Source organism: Salvelinus namaycush, chromosome 3 (assembly GCF_016432855.1).
Source record: "Salvelinus namaycush isolate Seneca chromosome 3, SaNama_1.0, whole genome shotgun sequence".
Taxonomy (NCBI): domain Eukaryota; kingdom Metazoa; phylum Chordata; class Actinopteri; order Salmoniformes; family Salmonidae; genus Salvelinus; species Salvelinus namaycush.
Genome location: NC_052309.1, coordinates 79,776,880 through 79,795,845, shown reverse-complemented (window position 1 = coordinate 79,795,845; position 18,966 = coordinate 79,776,880). Strand labels below are relative to the sequence as shown.

At 40.4% G+C, this 18,966-nt stretch overlaps 1 protein-coding gene across 3 annotated transcripts; it reads left to right on the top strand.

The window, feature by feature from the left end:
• Window positions 1-432: 432 nt before the first annotated feature.
• On the top strand, window positions 433-17,442 carry LOC120039974 (dual specificity mitogen-activated protein kinase kinase 4-like). 3 transcript variants are annotated; one of them, XM_038985296.1, is made up of 13 exons: window positions 433-805; window positions 1,744-1,779; window positions 3,273-3,305; window positions 5,257-5,359; window positions 6,612-6,783; window positions 7,182-7,301; window positions 7,456-7,575; window positions 7,682-7,733; window positions 7,905-8,032; window positions 15,010-15,087; window positions 15,257-15,405; window positions 15,722-15,767; window positions 15,993-17,442. In XM_038985296.1, the coding sequence occupies exons 1-13, from the start codon at window positions 661-663 to the stop codon at window positions 16,104-16,106; spliced, it is 1,296 nt and encodes a 431-aa protein (XP_038841224.1). In that variant the 5' UTR covers window positions 433-660; the 3' UTR covers window positions 16,107-17,442. The 3 variants fall into 3 exon arrangements, with proteins under 3 accessions (XP_038841224.1, XP_038841228.1, XP_038841237.1); XM_038985300.1 differs by lacking the exon at window positions 3,273-3,305; XM_038985309.1 differs by lacking the exons at window positions 1,744-1,779; window positions 3,273-3,305.
• Window positions 17,443-18,966: the final 1,524 nt, after the last annotated feature.

Genomic DNA, 18,966 nt, shown 5'->3' with positions numbered 1-18,966 from the left:
AAACTGACATTTTACTGTTAACTGTATGGTCGTTCATAGCCTAATAGAATTAGACTAGAAATCGCCCCTGCCCACTGATACACGGTCAGATATTTGTCTTCCCCATAGTGCTTTAGGTTAACGCTGGCGGTATGGTTATCTGAGCCTAGATCTGTGTTCCTCGAACTCTGTCCACAAACACAGCAGCGTCGCGTTGGAAGCTGTGGGTGTTCACGTTCGCAAGTGACATTTGGTCAGCTGACTGAGTCTCGACCAAAGAAGAAAGAGGAAGCGAGACACCCCACTCGCTGTTTTTGTCTGTTTTTTTCTGGTTCATTTAAACTAAGTAGACCAGACCAAGCTGCTATTGCATTGGTGTCTATGGGAGACACACCCAGTTAAGTAAGCCGGAACTGACACATTTTCAATGGTAAAATGCCTGACTAAATAGTCTTTATTTATCGACCATCTTTGGTCTCGACTCTATGTGGAAAATGGTTACTGGACTGTCAAACACTGTCCCGATTTCTTACTGTTTGTTGGTGGTTACAGTCTTGTTCGGTAGCGCTCTCTACATCCACCAAGCACATTTGAGTCGAAGAAGTCTAGCCAGTTAGATTATTCTCCAGTCTTGTTTTGTAAGGGCGAAGTTGCTCTCTGCATTGCAGCCTAGTGCTGCTGATGGAATTCAAACACACAATGGCGACTCCCAGCCCCAATAACTCAACAACATCTACCAGCCACAACAGCAATAACGCAGGATCTACAGGCTCACATCACCATCAATCCCAGTCGCAACATATAACAACAATGAGCAGTATGCAAGGTAAGGATTGTAAAATACCAGCTTGTTAACTAGATCTTTTTTTTGTGAGGGGTGTTAACGGGAGTAACCGAATGACTATGCTAACGAACTAGCTACCTATATTGGCAAGCTACCTATCTACTTACTAACATAACTTTCCTCAGTTGTATTCACACACTATTACTAGTTTGTTAGTTAGCTAGCTTGGTGTCTACAGTTGACATTAGCTAGCTACTGTCAAAATCAATTGCCCTCACACCCAAAACATTGTCTTCTAATCAAATAATGGGTTCTGAAAATGTGTTTTGTTAGAAATAAGTAACAACAAAAACAACGTTAGCTAACCACATAGCGTACGTTAACTAGTGAATAGTTGGTAAGTAAGTTAACTCGCTTGCTAGGTAACGTTAACTAAGGTGGCTAACAAGCGGCATTACTAGCTAGCCTAAATAACGTTAGCTAGCTAGAATATAAGAAGGCCTGTCATGATTGATCTGGATGTGGTCATGTGTTGTTGCTTACTGTCTTTCAATGTCAGGTTACCTCTAACTAGCTAACTACAATATGTTGCAGTTCTAAAAATAACAAGATCATGTTGGGATGTTTTTTTGGGGAAATTCATTGTATCTACTAACATGCTACTGTAGCAGTTACCATATAATTCCAGTCATTGCACTAACGCTAGTTAGCATTAGCTCGCGAATCTACCTCAACTACTGGATGCAGAGACAAAAATGTTTGATCTGACTCTTGTGAAGTAGATAAAGGGCTTTATTACTAAAATCCCGAAGTATCCTAGGCCAAGCAGTTATTGTTAGCTCGGTGAAACTTGTGCATGAGAATCTCTTATATTTCAAATAACGTTAACTTACATCCACCAGGAGAAATCTGTTAAATGTCCACCCAATGCATAATTAGCTAGCTATGTTTTTACGAACTATACATTTTTTGACTTACAGAATCCAACACGTGCTGGAGATGTCAGAGTGAAACAGGTAGCTAACGTTACTGTCAATATTACACATGTTATAAAGATTATATATATATATATATATACATTTTTTGTTGATGCTTTAACAATAACTGTCGTAGCTCGTTAGTTCCTTTTGGATTTGGTTCTATACTTTTGCATGCCGTTCTGAATCTGATATTTAACAGGTAGTAAATGAAAGAAACATATGTTATGGTCCACTTCTGTCAGTGTCAAAGTATTGAAACTACATTTCTGTGATATTTTTCTTCCCTTTCCTTAATGCTACTAACTTCCCATAACCCTCCTGACTTGATGCTGATCAATGGTGAGCTGCCCCAAGAATAGTTTCTTCAATTATTATTGTCTCTCCCTGCAAGGATCATTTTGTGGATGCATTTCATTTTCTATCTCACACCCCTCCATTTTTTAAAATCATTTGTAGGTTGTTATTTTTATAGGTCTACCCCAATTAGCTCCACTGAATCTGCCTGAGCTAATCCTCAATCATACCAAAGTTATCTTGGTTGTTTCTGGCTATATGTGTGTGTAGATTAATCCCCCCCCCCCCCAGCAATACATTTTTCTGTGTGGTGGAATGCTCAGCATAAACGTTTACCAGTTCACTGATGTGAGGCCAAGTTATAAAAGTTCGGTAGTTCACTCAGCAGAAAATAATTTGAGTATGTCACGAGTCCATAGCCACACTTGTTTACAGGGACATTTCAAAGTGCAGTGTTACATTTTACAGTAAAAAAAACAAAAACAGAACACGGTCTTCCAGATTTTGAATAATAAATATGTTTTTAACTCTTCAGTTATTGGTTGGTTTCTTTTGGAAACGTGCATACAACATGAATACAATAGGGTCTGGGAAATGTACCATCCATAGCATAGAGAAGACAAGTGCAAGAGAGGTAAGCCTATGTTTTTAGTAGGCCTTCCTTAGCAACAGTACCTATTCAGCCAGTTGTCTCTGTTCAAATTGTATAATTTGGGGGGCTTACGCAAAGGAGCTTTTACTGCTTCAAACTAAGTACATTTGTGATTATTAACTCTAACATGCAACATTGATAACAAGGCTGCTGCCATTTCAGCTGGTAACATCTGATAAGTACCCTAATTATTTAGTTAAGTATTGCATGTAGGTTAGGCCCAGATAAAATATTTCCAGTCAGGATTTCTTCAATTGGGCTAGTTGGTCATGTTTTAGTGTGTGTAGTAGTTGTTGTCCACACTTGGTATCAAACTGTGATTCATAGACCTTTCCAGTAATGAAGCCTCATTTAGCAAAATCAAGTTGGTTTGAGATACTTCAAATAGTTGTCAGTCAAGGTGGTGCCGGGTGTTAGGAAACAGTGCTGCATCGTTCCCTGGTCTAAACTGAAGCTGAGAAGAACAGTGTTTGTTTTCACCACGTTTCCTAATAGAAGTTGATTGTTTTTTTGTTTATCGGTCAAACAGTACCCTAAATACAGGTGAAATATGAAAAAGAAATGTTCTCTTCTCACCTCCTAGGGTTTCAGATAAACCTGTCTGGAGCTCCCACAAGTAAGCCAAACCTCTTTTGCTACAGTACCAACAGTTCTCAACCCTTTGCTTCCGCCTGATGGTCTGGTATGGGGGAGACTGTCCTCTTTTCTCAACTAATCCAAGTGAAGAGTTGTTGGGGTCTAGTAGGCTTGTGCCGGTTTTGATAGTTAAGGCTAATAGTTGAGGCTAAACATTGATTATCCTAGAGTTAGAGTGCAGCTTATGTTGGTCTGTGATTTAAGACATTAGGTCATAATATTTTACTGATGCAAATGAATGAAAGGCTTGTCCAACTGTGAGTCTTATTGATTTAACTTTTCTGTAGTTTAAAAAAAATAACAACAGTTGGTGTTAACCATCCTGTATGTTTTTACCTTACTATTAGTTATCACCAAACAATTTAGTTTCATAATGTTCATTTACCAAGACGTTCCAATCCATATTCTGATCATCCATCATCGGCACAAGCCTAGGGCTAAGAGCTTCCATTAGCATTGGTGTATATACATTCACACTTTGGCTTTCAACTGGTCTTTACCACTGTTTGGTTCGGCCTGAACTGATAACCTTCTACACAAAATAGCACTGTGTTGGAAATGTATTTTATCTTGACAGAAGTGTAGTCCTTTTGCTTGTATTTATTAATTAGGTGTGTTTTTAATAAACATTTGTAATGGAAGCTCTACCTTTTTAGTTTTAGCACTTTTAGTCAGCTTGTTACTAACAAGCAAAACTAGCTAGTAATGCTTGGGGTTTTGTCACATTGTTTTTCAAACCAGTTTGCAGCTGTTTTGTTTTTGAACACGTAAGTGATTTTTGGCATGAGCTGTACTTAAACAAACACTTGCCTGTTGAGACATGGAGACACTAGTGTAATTTCCAATGCCGTGTGCCATTTTATTGGAATTTGAGTACATACATTCTTGTGGTGTTTTGGGTGGAGAGAACAGAATGCTTCCTTCATTTCAAGGTGAACTCAAAACAGTTTTACTTGGGAAGCTCCTTCTCCTCTGGCAAGATTTTCTAGTCTGCAGTGTAGGCTATTTTACTCTTATGTGTGGTTATGAGCCAAAAGTCACATTTTGTATTTTCAAAGATGCAGTTCTGTCAGATCAATGCTTTTGTTGAGTTAGAATCTCATTACACAATGTCATGTTTCACAGTCTCTGGGGGGTAGCCTAAATTATTTATTTTTTTAAATGTAAAAATCAAGAAAGAAATGGTCTGTTTTTAATTTAAATTCTCACCTATTCCCTCATTATTGTTTAAATTACCAGGCAAAACCTACTAAAACATGGTAGGTGAGTGTTGGATTGTAGCTAAGCCTCCATCCTGAATAGCCATGGTATGGGATGTGATCTAGTACTAGGCTATGGTTTAGAGCAGGTGTCTACTGAGAAGTGTATGCCTCTGCATCAACTTCAGTGAACTGGTCAAAGTATATACCTACCATCTGCAATGAGTCCACTGGTACAACCAGGACATGTCTTGTAAAAATTCCTCCAGGGGGTTTCTGTTTCTGGCCACGGAGGCTATAGCATACACATATATAGCATACACATATTTGATTGAGAACCTGTGATTAGACCTACTCATGATTCATTTTAATTTGGTCAAGACCTGTTTTGTTGACTATCCCATATAGTTCAGTATCAGCCAAAATCACCATCTATAGAAGAAATCTATGTTCTCACAGAGAAATATAGAGGGAGGCCTTTGGTAAGAAGCTGGTCATTACTCTTACATCCATCGTCCCTAGATGTGGATTGCATGACTTCAGTAAATTTACTTGAATACTCTTGTTAAATTTACCTCTCCATTGCTTTACTGGTCTCTCATTCTGTGGTATGGTAACTGTTTGTTTTCATGTTGTTTTTGAGTGTGTAAGTGTTGTTTTCTGGTCCTTGGCTCTACCCCTGCCATAGATGTCTTGTGTGCAATCTCACAAACTCTGCCTCTTCCCTATCAGGTAAACGCAAAGCACTGAAGTTAAATTTTGCCAATCCCCCGATTAAACCAACGACCAGATTCACTCTGAATACAGCAGGACCCCCATTCCAGAACCCCCACATGTAAGTTGACCTCAACTTTGCAATGGATGTGGTTTTCTGAAGATGTACATGGAGTGGAATTTGCATTAGCCACAATGCAAACTCATGCATAATGAATTGTTATATGACTCTGCACTCTAGTCTACAGTCTGCTGAGACTCTTCATCTCCAAAGCCACACATTGTCAATGTAACATTCAGTACTGTATAGGTACCCAGGCAATCTGTCACAATAAAGACAGGCTAAGTGAGGTTGGAATGATTAGCAGTTGTTGTATTTCTATCTCCACCTGCTCATGGAAAACAGACAGTAACTGAATGTAGCCTCAAGTACCTGTTTGGGCAATACCATTGTAGTGAATGTGAATAAGCCCTGTGTCTTTGCTGTGTAATTAGATCATAACATGAGCCTGCTAAGTTACCCTGGACAAGCAAATTACTGATGCTGGATAATGCAAACTGAACAAACAGATGCCAACTAACTATCCTTTTTCAGGTGCAGTATCATATATATATATATATATATACGCAACATGTAAAGTGTTGGTCTCATGTTTCATGAGCTGAAATAAAAGATTCCAGAAATGTTCCACACGCACAAAAAGCTTATTTCTCTCAGATTCTGTGCACAAATTTGTTTACATCCCTGTTAATGAGCACTTTATCCTTTGTCGAGATAATCCATCCACCTGACAGGTGTGGCAAATCAAAAAGCTGATTAAACGTTATGAGCATTACACAGGTGAACCTTGTGCTGTGGACAATAAAAGGTCACTCTAAAATGTGCAGTTTTGTCACAACACAATGTCACAGATGTCAAGTTTTGAGGCAGCATGCAATTGGCATGCTGACTGCAGGAATGTCCACCAGCGCTGTTGCCAGAGAATTTAATGTTATTTCTCTACCATAAGCCACCTCCAACGGCATTTAAAAAAAAAAAAACATTGGCAGTACATCCAAACGGTCTCACAACCGCAGACCACGTGTAACCACGCAAGCCCAGGACATCCACATTCGTCTTCTTCGCCTGCGGGATCGGCTGGGGGCCTATGCCCACCCATAGCTGTACCCCTGCCCAGTTATAGGAAATCCGTAGAATAGGGCCTAATTTATATAAACTGACTGATTTCCTTAAATGAACTATAACACAGCAACATCTTTGAAATTGTTTCATGTTGCATTAACATTTTTGTTCAGTATATGATTGAGGTGAAATTAACTCAACTAACAAAGATTGTGTTTCTTATCGGTCTCCCACCCATTTCTGTGGCCAGAGAGAGGCTGCGTACGCATAGTATCGAGTCGTCAGGGAGGTTGAAGACCGCTGGTGGCGATTGTGACTTCACGGCTGAGGACCTCAAGGACCTGGGGGAGATTGGGCGGGGCGCTTACGGCTCTGTCAACAAGATGGTGCACAAGCCCAGCAACCAGATAATGGCTGTCAAGGTGACTGCCCCTTACTGACCTCTTATTGACTAAACTACAGGAAGTGTTCAGGGCAAGATTTATGCCTGCTCATCAGTCTTAGCCTATATTGTGAAATGAACACTCAGTAATCATCATAATCACCAAAGTGTAACTGACTCCCATTGCAGGATATGGTAACATGTTGCTCATGGTAAGGGGAGGAAGGCTTGTAATAGTGGCTGGAACAGAGTGAATGGAATGGCCTCAAACACATGGAAACCATGTGTTTGATGTTGATACCTTTCCACTAATTCCACTCCAGCCATTTACCACGTGCCCGTCCTCACCAATTACGGTGCCACCAACATCCTGTGACTTCCAACCATGGTCACAATTGAAAGCAACATGCATCTGATTACAATGTTTGTCTCCCACAGAGGATTAGGTCAACGGTTGATGAGAAGGAACAGAAGCAGCTGCTAATGGACCTGGATGTGGTCATGAGGAGTAGTGACTGTCTCTACATAGTTCAGTTTTACGGGGCTCTTTTCAGAGAGGTGACCATGCGAGATTTTCACTTCTTTGTTTTGTTGATTGACACAATGCATTTCCTATATAGAGAAATCAATCAATCGTTCTGTGTAGTTAGCAATAAGCAGTGTATTGTCTTCACGCGGTAATGTTATGTCTTATGATTCTTTTCTTTGTCAGGGGGACTGTTGGATATGTATGGAACTTATGTCTACCTCCTTCGACAAATTCTACAAATATGTATATTGTGCTTTAGATGATGTGATTCCAGAGGAAATATTAGGCAAAATAACATTAGCTGTAAGTTTTCATGCATTTTCTCCTGACATAATTTACACTGATTCATTTGACAGAAAGGGTACATATTTCTCTATGTTAATTTAGTTGCTATGTGTTTTCATTACAGACTGTGAAAGCACTTAACCACTTAAAAGAATACTTGAAAATAATTCACAGAGGTAAGACGACTCCAAAATGGAGACCTTGTTCTTTATTTCCTCATTTGAGATGTTTATTGCCGTTATTACCTCACAATGCTCTATTTACTGTACCACAACATAAGTGGCACTTCCTTTACCCAGGACTCTTAGCCTAACTTTGTCATCTCTTCTATATGTTTCTCCTCTCAGACATCAAGCCATCCAACATCCTCCTGGACAGGAATGGCAACATTAAGCTTTGTGATTTTGGCATCAGTGGGCAGCTGGTGGACTCCATTGCCAAAACCAGAGATGCAGGGTGCAGACCGTACATGGCAGTAAGTGATATATGGGGATTTCGGTGCAATATGTCATTAATTGCTGAAAGGCAAGATGTACAACTAAGGCTATATCTAAGAATACATTTCACTTTCACACGATCCAGTACATAATAAGAATTCAACTGTTTTGGTACTTAGTGACTTGGTAGTGATCGTCAGTTGTAAGGAGACTGTAGTGTTGTTGTTTTTGAGGGGAGGCAGGTAGTTAAGATTGTTGGGCCAGTAATCGAAAGGTCGCTGGTTCGAATCTCTGAGCCGGCAAGGTGGAAAAAGCTGCCGTTCTGCCCTTTAGCAAGGCAGTTAACCCCTAACAACAACTGCTCCCCGGGCGCTGATGAAGTGGATGCCAATTTAAGGCAGCCCCCTACACCTCTCTGATTCCCCTTTCCTTATTGTTGATGGCAGCGTTGGTAATTATATTATGGTCGCTACTGATATCTGTTCTTGCTGATGCTTGTTGTCTTGTTCCTGTTTTGGACGAGCTGCAGAGTAATCTCATGCAGTCTGTGTGTATGTGACATGGTTGAAGTCGTCCAAACTGCTGGCAGTGCAGTTGAATGAGCTCATCGTGTCGTCATCACAGGGTTTATTTTCTGCCGGTGGTATTGCTGATGGGAGAAGGGAGCCCCGGCACCTCCAGTTTCCATTCTAAATTTGGCATCTCCCTATCAGGACGTAGGGCACACCTCTGCCACGCGTCTACCAGAAGGCCAAGGAAGGGCTGGGTTACTTCATTCATGTATGTCAGAATTAAGCTGTTTGGGTTGGTGCTCTCAGCTGTGAGCTCACAGTGCAGGAATCCAACCCACATGACTCCAGTTTCCTTTTTCAAATATAAAAATTGCAGACCTGCCAGGTGCTTCTTGGCCACCCCATTGCTAATTGCTTTAGCACCATTTGTCTCTGTTTGGTCTAGATATTAGAGAGGGATTGATTTCACTTCAATGGAATATTCTGTACTACACTACAATTAAGTAGGTTAGATTTGGTTCATGGTATTTGGTTCAGGTGACAGTCTAGCTCTGTTCCTCTCTGGTTGTTATGATTTAGTTCATTTAGCTGGCAAGTGGCCACATGTCTGAAATGTTTATGTTGGAATATGCTCACTAATACTTTTGCACACTGTAGTGTCAGGTTAATGTTGCTACTACCATTATGTACCAAAGCATTCTTAAATCAACAGTTCAGTCATTTTAATTAGGAAATACTTTTTGTATTTGAAAGCAATTACACATCTAAATTAAATGTGCACCGATGTTGTTTTGAGTTGATAATATACAGTGTACAAAACATTAGGAACACCTTCCTAATATTGAGTTGCATCCCCTTTTGCCCTCAGAACAGCCTCAATTCGTCAGGGCATGGACTCTACAAGGTGCCGAAAGTGTTCCACATGTATGGTGGGCTGGCCCATGTTGACTCCAATGCTTCCTACAGTTGTCAAGCTGGATGACCTTTGGGTGGTGGACCATTCTTGATACACACAGGAAACTGTTGCGCGTGGAAAAACCCAGCAGCGTTGCAATTCTTGACAAACCGGTGCGCCTGCCAACTACTACCATACTCTGTTCAAAGGCACTTACATATTTTGCCTTGCCCATTCACCCTCTGAATGGCACACATACACCAACCATGTCTCGCTTGTCTCAAGGCTAAAACATCCTTTAACCCGTCTCCTCCCCTTCATATATACTGATTGAAGTGGATTTAACAAGTGACATCAATAAGGGATCATAGCTTTCACCTGTTCAGTCTGTCATGGAAAGAGCAGGTGTTCTTAATGTTTTATACACAGTGTAGTAGGTCTGAGTAGTTGTGTTTTGAGTTCATAACAAGTCTGAGTAGCTGTGTCCTAGGTGAGAGCTGGGCAGCCAGATCTTTTTCAGTCTTGGCAGAGTTGAGCTCGTGCTGTAGCCACTATGCCATAAAACACATCAGTGCTGCGGTCAGAGAATTCTGTCCAACTGCTGTGAATGGGTGACGTCTTCTATTTCTGATGAATGAATGAATGAATGAATGAGCCAGAGGAGAAGAGGTGCTCCCTCCACTCAGCAGCACGGCTGGTAGAAGTCTGCTTCTGATGACCTTGGCACTGTTTGGAACCACTGCATTCTTTTTATATGTGTGAAGGTGAGGTCATACGTGAAGTAGCTGGCTGAGGTGGTTATTATGAAAGGCATGTAGAACCAGGCAATGAGGACATGGACAGGGTTTTCCGTAGGGCTGTCCCAGACTAAAAATTCATCTTGGTCGACCAAGAGTAGTCTTTCGATCATTCTATTGGTCTAAAATGTTTACATTTTATATTTTTTTTATATACACACCCTATGTGTTTTAAAATGAACTATGTGTATTGAGCTTGTCTGGTACTTTAAGCACAGTTTGATTTTAAATAATTAACACACACACACGACTCGAGGGAGCCAGTGATCAAGATCGTCTACCCCCCGCTGGCTTTCCTGGATTCTGCGTTATGCTCCTGAAGTATCCGGTAATAGGCTACACCAGGGGTCGACATACTTTTCCATTTGGAGTGCCATTTTATTTTACAATTTCTACCGATCTGCATGCCAGTTATGATTTTCATATGCTCATTTTTGTGAAACAGTTTGATTTAATTTATAATGTTTTTGTATCTCAATCTCTTTGTCATGTGGTGAATCTAAATTCTATCTAAATGAAAACAATACTACAAATATAAAATAACTTCTATTGCCAACGATGTAAGAATAGTCTACATAAAGCCAACAAATAAAAACATTGCAGCCTTCAGGTAAACAATATCCTGATTTAAAAATAAATATCCTTTAAATCACATTGGTTACGCGTGGCCTGTGCAACAAACTTGAAACGTTTCAACAGTCCTACCCGAAGCTTGCGCTAGCCAACTTGCAACATTGTATCAAATATTCTGGGCCCTCAGAGTTTCCCACGACAGGGACATACACAGCTGTAGGTTACTTGTGCAAGGGAAAATAAGTAATCCGGTATTTTATGATGTTTCCACTGGATCCGAGCATTACATTGTTTCCTTTCATGCCAAGTGGTTATCGGAAGGGAGAGCGCTGGATTTATGTTCTAATACGTTGAGTAATCCATTTTCAATGGATTCTAAAAACAGACTTAGTTTACTTGCAGTTTGAGGTCAAGAAAAAATTCCTTTGAGAAGCTCTACAGCTCATTAGTGATGGTGGGTTAAGAGAATCAGAAATACTATCAGACATCTCAAATGGGCACATTTTATAGGCCTACATTTGCCCGCAGTCCAAGTAACCTAGGCCTACTTCTATATGCGTAATCGGGTGTGCTCCAAACAAACAAAAAAAATAATAAATTGACAACTCTTAAATGACAGGAAATAAACCAACTCGTTTCTTACACGTGTAGCATAGGTGGTGAGCTCCGCAAATGTGTCCACTCTGACAATGGGAATGGTAAACGACTAATAATATATTGAATGCATTAACAGAAATTACCGTAAACAAACATTGTAGATTAGACATTATGCGAATTAATGGTAAATGTTGGCTACTACTGGTGATTATATGTAATGAGGAATTGATATACACTAATAATTAGGGCAAACAGTAAACACAATGAAGTTATGAAACAATGAACGCGCAAGAGCGCATTCTCGAGAGACGTGCCTTGTGCATCTTTGTAAAGATTATGAATATACTGATAAGGTTAAAAAAAGATTTTCCGCCGAGTTGGACCTTTCTTCCTCTGTGATCTTAGCCACACTCCCCTTTTTCTAGGAACGTGGCATCCCAGAGTCCTCCTCAATGGATTAGTCCACTCAGAGTAGCGCAAATCACAGGTGTGCCATAAAATAAATATTTACGACTGCTCGACTAAAAACATCTCAGTTGACCAACAGCCTATCGACTAAACAATCGACCAGTTGACTAAATGTGGGCAGCCCTTGGGTGTATGTTGTATTCTGTTGAATAGACAGAATTGAGTGCCTATGATAATTAATGCACTCAATAATACAGTCCTCACCATATGTATTTGGACAGTGAATCTATTCAAGACAAAGGAGATGATTGTGGACTACAGGGAAAAAGAGGACTGCGCACACCCCCATTCTCATTGCCGGGGCTGCAGTGGAGCAGGTTGAGAGCTTCAAGTTCCTTGGTGTCTACATCACCAACAAACTAACATGGTCCAAGCACACCAAGACAGTCGTGAAGAGGGTACGACCAAACCTATTCCCCCGCAGGAGACTGAAAAGTTTTGGCATGGGTCCTCAGATCCTCAAAAGGTTCTACAGCTGCACCATTGAGAGCATCCTGACTGATTGCATCACTGCCTGGTTTGGCAACTGCCCGGCCTCCGACCGCAAGGCACTACAGATGGTAGTGTGAACGGCCCAGTACATCACTGAGGCCAAGCTTCCTGCCATCCAGGACCTCTGTACCAGGCAGTGTCAGAGGAAGGCCCTAAAAATTGTCAAAGACTCCAGCCACTCTAGTCATAGACTGTTCTCTATGCTACCGCACGGCAAGCGGTACCAGAGCGCCAAGTCTAGGTCCAAGAGGCTTCTAAACAGCTTCTACCCCCAAGCCATAAGACAAGAACACCTAATCAAATGGCTACCCAGACTATTTGCATTGCCCCTCTCCCCATCTTTTACACTGCTGCTACTCTCTTATCATCTATGCATAGTCACTTTAATAACTTTACCCACATGTACATATTACCTCAACTGGTACCCCCTTGTACAGTGGGGCAAAAAAGTAATTAGTCAGCCACCAATTGTGCAAGTTCTCCCACTTAAAAAGATGAGAGAGGCCTGTAATTTTCATCATAGGTACACTTCAACTATGACAGACAAAATGAGGGAAAACGTTTTCTGTAAGTCTTCACAAGGTTTTCACACACTGTTGCTGGTATTTTGGCCCATTCCTCCATGCAGATCTCCTCTAGAGCAGTGATGTTTTGGGGCTGTTGCTTGGCAACACGGACTTTCAACTCCCTCCAAAGATTTTCTATGGGGTTGAGATCTGGAGGCTGGCTAGGCCACTCCAGGACCTTGAAATGCTTCTTACGAAGCCACTCCTTCGTTGCCCGGGCGGTGTGTTTGGGATCATTGTCATGCTGAAAGACCCAGCCACGTTTCATCTTCAATGCCCTTGCTGATGGAAGGAGGTTTTCACTCAAAATCTCACGATACATGGCCCCATTCATTCTTTCCTTTACACGGATCAGTCGTCCTGGTCCCTTTGCAGAAAAACAGCCCCAAAGCATGATGTTTCCACCCCCATGCTTCACAGTAGGTATGGTGTTATTTGGATGCAACTCAGCATTCTTTGTCCTCCAAACACGACGAGTTGAGTTTTTACCAAAAAGTTATATTTTGGTTTCATCTGACCATATGACATTCTCCCAATCTTCTTCTGGATCATCCAAATGCTTTCTAGCAAACTTCAGACGGGCCTGGACATGTACTGGCTTAAGCAGGGGGACACGTCTGGCACTGCAGGATTTGAGTCCCTGGCGGCGTAGTGTGTTACTGATGGTAGGCTTTGTTACTTTGGTCCCAGCTCTCTGCAGGTCATTCACTAGGTCCCCCCGTGTGGTTCTGAGATGTTTGCTCACCGTTCTTGTGATCATTTTGACCCCACGGGGTGAGATCTTGCGTGGAGCCCCAGATCAAGGGAGATTATCAGTGGTCTTGTATGTCTTCCATTTCCTAATAATTGCTCCCACAGTTGATTTCTTCAAACCAAGCTGCTTACCTATTGCAGATTCAGTCTTCCCAGCCTGGTGCAGGTCTACAATTTTGTTTCTGGTGTCCTTTGACAGCTCTTTGGTCTTGGCCATAGTGGAGTTTGGAGTGTGACTGTTTGAGGTTGTGGACAGGTGTCTTTTATACTGATAACAAGTTCAAACGGGTGCCATTAATACAGGTAACGAGTGGAGGACAGAGGAGCCTCTTAAAGAAGAAGTTACAGGTCTGTGAGAGCCAGAAATCTTGCTTGTTTGTAGGTGACCAAATACTTATTTTCCACCATAATTTGCATAATTTTCCTCATTTTGTCTGTCATAGTTGAAGTGTACCTATGATGAAAATTACAGGCCTCTCATCTTTTTAAGTGGGAGAACTTGCACAATTGGTGGCTGACTAAAAGTATTTGTCTCTGTCTTAAGGATCCTAAATAATGCCATAGATTCCGTTTTTGAGAAATAGTTAACTTGAAGGGCAAAAAAAGGAAGCCTGACGTCAGATGTGAACCTGGTATTCCAACTGATCATAGGCTACTAAATCCAGCGATTTACCGTTGCGCCACTGAATTTTTATGAAAACAATGGAGAAAAAAATCTTGATAATCACATGCAGATGCCACTAATGTACGTTGTGAACAGATAATGACGCTCTGTTTAATGAGCCATTTTTCGGTGAAAGCACCGACGCCTTTCCCATCACTACTATTCACCATTCGCTTACAATTGAACAAGACCTGGCCTAAAAGTTCAAACGCACCCAAAACAAACTACAAATGCATCCAAAAAGCAAACGCGTTTATAGAGTTACAAGCTTGATACAGTTGTGTGAGAAATTATATGGAACCAAAAACGAACCTTCAGATTACTGTGAATTTGTCCAAATACTTGTGATTTCTTAAAATGGGGGAACTAGATACATAAAGTGCTTTAATTTGAAAAGGATAAAACAGACCCTCAAATATATGGTGTTATTTTTATACCATTGTTTCAGTCATCACATGATTATCCAAAATACTGGAGTATAGAGCCAAAATAAGATGAGCTTCACTGTCCAAATGCATATGGTGAGGACTGTATACACACTTGTCTCACAAGTCTCTGTTTAGATTTTTTTCCCCCCAAGTTGTCTAATTTTGACATTTATTTTAATGTTTGTTCTTCATTTTAGTTTTTCTCTTTAAAGGCCCATCTATGATATCACTATGATGAATTGTAACATGTTTTCCATGTCTCTTCCACAGCCTGAGAGGATAGACCCAAGTGCCTCCAGACAAGGCTATGACGTCCGGTCAGACGTATGGAGTTTGGGGATAACACTGGTGGGTCATCAACCCTCTTGTCCACATTGTCTTTAACATTCAAAGAGCTATTTGAAGATACACTGAATGTTAAATCCACAAAACAAGATACAATATTACAAAAACACAAAGAATAATATACTAACTGTAGACTCACCATGTTGTCTTTGTGGGTTGTTTTTTTTTACAGTACGAGCTGGCGACTGGGCGGTTTCCCTATCCAAAGTGGAACAGTGTGTTTGACCAGTTGACACAGGTGGTGAAGGGAGAACCTCCACAGCTTACCAACTCAGAAGACAGGCAGTTCTCCCCCAAATTCATCAACTTTGTCAATCTGTGGTAAAGGACAAAGATACAACTTCTGCTGGCACTGCTTCAATGTTATATTCACGATGATATAGTATAAGTTGAAGTACATTGAATCACTGCAGAGCAATATTGTCAATGTAAACTACTGCATACTTTCGCAGTATTCACCCACAAATAATAAAAGATGTGAAATTCATAAGGTAATCTTCTGCATGAGACATCCTCTGGATTTGATTTCCCCCTGGTGGCCAAAACATGTAATGTCTGTTTTAAGTCTTGAGGAGACCCATGATGTGGTTTATTGCAGAGAAGAATTTTTATTATTTATTCCCTTTTCCCACTTTAGCCTTACAAAGGATGAGTCAAAAAGGCCAAAGTACAAAGAGCTTCTGGTAAGTATGTACGTCTCGTGTGGCTCAGTTGGTAGAGCATGACACTTACAGTTCAAGGTTTGATTCCCACAGTACCGGAGGGGGTGGGTGTATGAAAATGTATGCATACGGGTGTCTGCTAAATTACTAAATATGAATTAATGTAATTGTATTACATGCAGAGATACTTATCGCCCGTACATATTATTACATGTTATAACATGTTTCTGTGTCCGTTCAATACAGAAACATGCTTTCATTCTGATGTATGAGGAGCGCTCGGTGGATGTTGCCAGTTACGTCTGCAGAATCCTGGATCAGATGCCTACTTCTCCCAGCTCCCCCATGTACGTTGACTGACTGTAGAACAAGTAATAACGGAAGCCTGGAACAACAACAACAACAACAAAACAATGACCTAAAGAGTTGCTTCATCCCATACTGCAGTGTTAAACTAAGACAGGAAATGTACAAACTAAAACACCACGTGTACTAAGACTGGTGATCAGTCACGTCTGTATGATATCAACATTCTCACACTTTTCTCTATCCTACACACACACTTACATGTAAGTACAACTAGTAACTGAATGAATATACCATGGTCTTGGTTCATCTCGATGTGAGACCATCTCTAATGTGGATACAGTACAGTGATTTAACATCTGGAAATGTATTTATAGTGTTTAATCACTTGTGGAATATATGATTTGGAGATACTGGAATCATGCTCTTTGAATCTTCCCACCTCTTCCATGTATGTGACTTTAAGAATTGTGGTTGGTATCTTAAATGAAACCTTGCTTCTTATGTGTAAAGCAATTTAAAACGTAACAGCATTGATGGACAGGATCATGTGGCCTCCATCCAATGTTGTGAGGGTGCTGCCGTCACTGTGCAATGGACTTTGTGCTGATATATAAATAGAGAAATAATTGTGCTTTGCAGAGTAACTAAATGTCTCTCATCTATTTGAGCTCAGGTTAATCCATTGATGTAAGAAGGCAAGCAACCACACAAACAAACACACTCACTGGCTCTCTCAGCCATGGCATATGCAACACTCTCTCTTTAAAAGCTAAGCTGTATGTATGTATGTATGGTGCTGTTGATCTGTAATTACTCATAATGCCATCTTGTATCCCTGTATATAGCCACACATGTATCTGTAATGAAATTGCCTACTGTTCTGGATGTTGCAACCATTCTAATGGACCTGACCGGCCCCTAATTATTTCAGCTGATATGCCAGTATTTGTTTCTTAAATGCATGGCACCTGAACTGTTTTCAGACTGTGATTGATTGACTCCTATAATATTCACAATGTACACAGAATCTAGAGGTTTAGTACACAGTGTAGTTCACATCTTTTTAGATTACCAGATATAATTGAAACTTAGTTGACTGCTGGTAAAATACTGGTACAGTAGTAAACTATTAAATTGGCTGGATATCATTGCATACATTTAAATGTTTGCAGTTTTACTGTAGAACATTCAAATGAGAATATCTTGCTGGGCAGAATGTGTAAAATATTTAATGACCTGAGAATATTAAAATGAGCTTATGAAATTTAAGGATGATGTATCAATTTATTTTATCTTTCATCTGACTGTGAAAATATGAGTGTACATTTTTAGCTTGGTGTCACAGAAAAATGTACGAACTATCCAACAAATAAAACCTGTACAGGGATTTTCTTTACTGGTCTTCATACAGAGTAACTCTGGCAAGTGGCAATGGAGCATTTGAAACACATGAAGTAAGACCTTTTTTACTAGTTTTCGCTTTTGTAATGAATTATTTAGTCCATTCCTTTTGGTCAGGATAATTGCTGCACAATAAAGGAAAGCAATGGCCTGTAAGTCTGAAAGCACAATATGAAGAAAAATGTAATATAAAAAAGATTGATATTCAAAGAAATAGCAATGACAATATCTCATTAAAAACTTATTTCAGGGGTCAAGGGGTACAAGCTAGCAGGATAAATGGTAAAATAAGACAAATGGCTCACAATGGTGTCCCTCTTTTTTAACAAGCCAGTGTGAAGAGTCTGTATCCCTATAAATACAATGCCAAATTCATGATATTAATAAACATTTACATTTGTATATTGTCTTTCAAATTCATAGCATATATATAAATATATGACTATCCAAATATAAATGTTTATTTTTAACATCATGAATTTGCCATACAATTTATCAGTCTACCTGGCCTGCTACATATGAGGCTATTGATAAGCTCTGTTATATTACTGAAGAGAACGTTGTCAGATATTAGCTTTTATCAAAAATACTCCAGTTTATTTATTGGTTGTTTTATTGCTATATTGCAAATCAATGCAAAAGAACAGTGAGACCTCCCACATTTATTAATACTCTATTAATACTCTGGCGCCTCCCTGGATTTTGTGCTAATCGCTCTACAACAAAGCTTTCTTAGTGTCCAACAAACATTCTCTACCCTTAACCTTGTTCTGAACACCTCCAAAACAAAGGTCATGTGGTTTGGTAAGAAGAATGCCCCTCCCCACAGGTGTGATTACTACCTCAAGAGTTTAGAGCTTGAGGTAGTCACCTCATACAAGTACTTGGGAGTATGACTAGACGGTACACGGTCCTTCTCTCAGCACATATCAAAGCTGCAGGCTAAAGTTAAATCTAGACTTGGTTTCCTCTATCGTAATCGCTCCTCTTTCACCCCAGCTGCCAAACTAACCCTGATTCAGATGACCATCGTACCCATGCCAGATTACGGAGACATCATTTATAGATCGGCAGGTAAGGGTGCTCTCGAGCGGCTAGATGTTCTTTACCATTTTGCCATCAGATTTCAATCAATCAAATTTATTTATAAAGCCCTTCTTACGTCAGCTGATGTCACAAAGTGCTATACAGAAACCCAGCCTAAAACCCCAAACAGCAAGCAATGCAGGTGTAGAAGCACGGTGCCTAGGAAAAACTCCCTAGAAAGGTCAGAACCTAGAAAGAAACCTAGAGAGGAACCAGGCTATGAGGGGTGGCCAGTCCTCTTCTGGCTGTGCCGGGTGGAGATTATAACAGTACATGGCCAAGATGTTCAAATGTTCATAGATGACCAGCAGGGTCAGATAATAATAATCACAGTGGTTGTAGAGGGTGCAACAGGTAAGCAGCTCAGGAGTAAATGTCAGTTGGCTTTTCATAGCCGATCATTCAGAGTATCTCTACCACACCT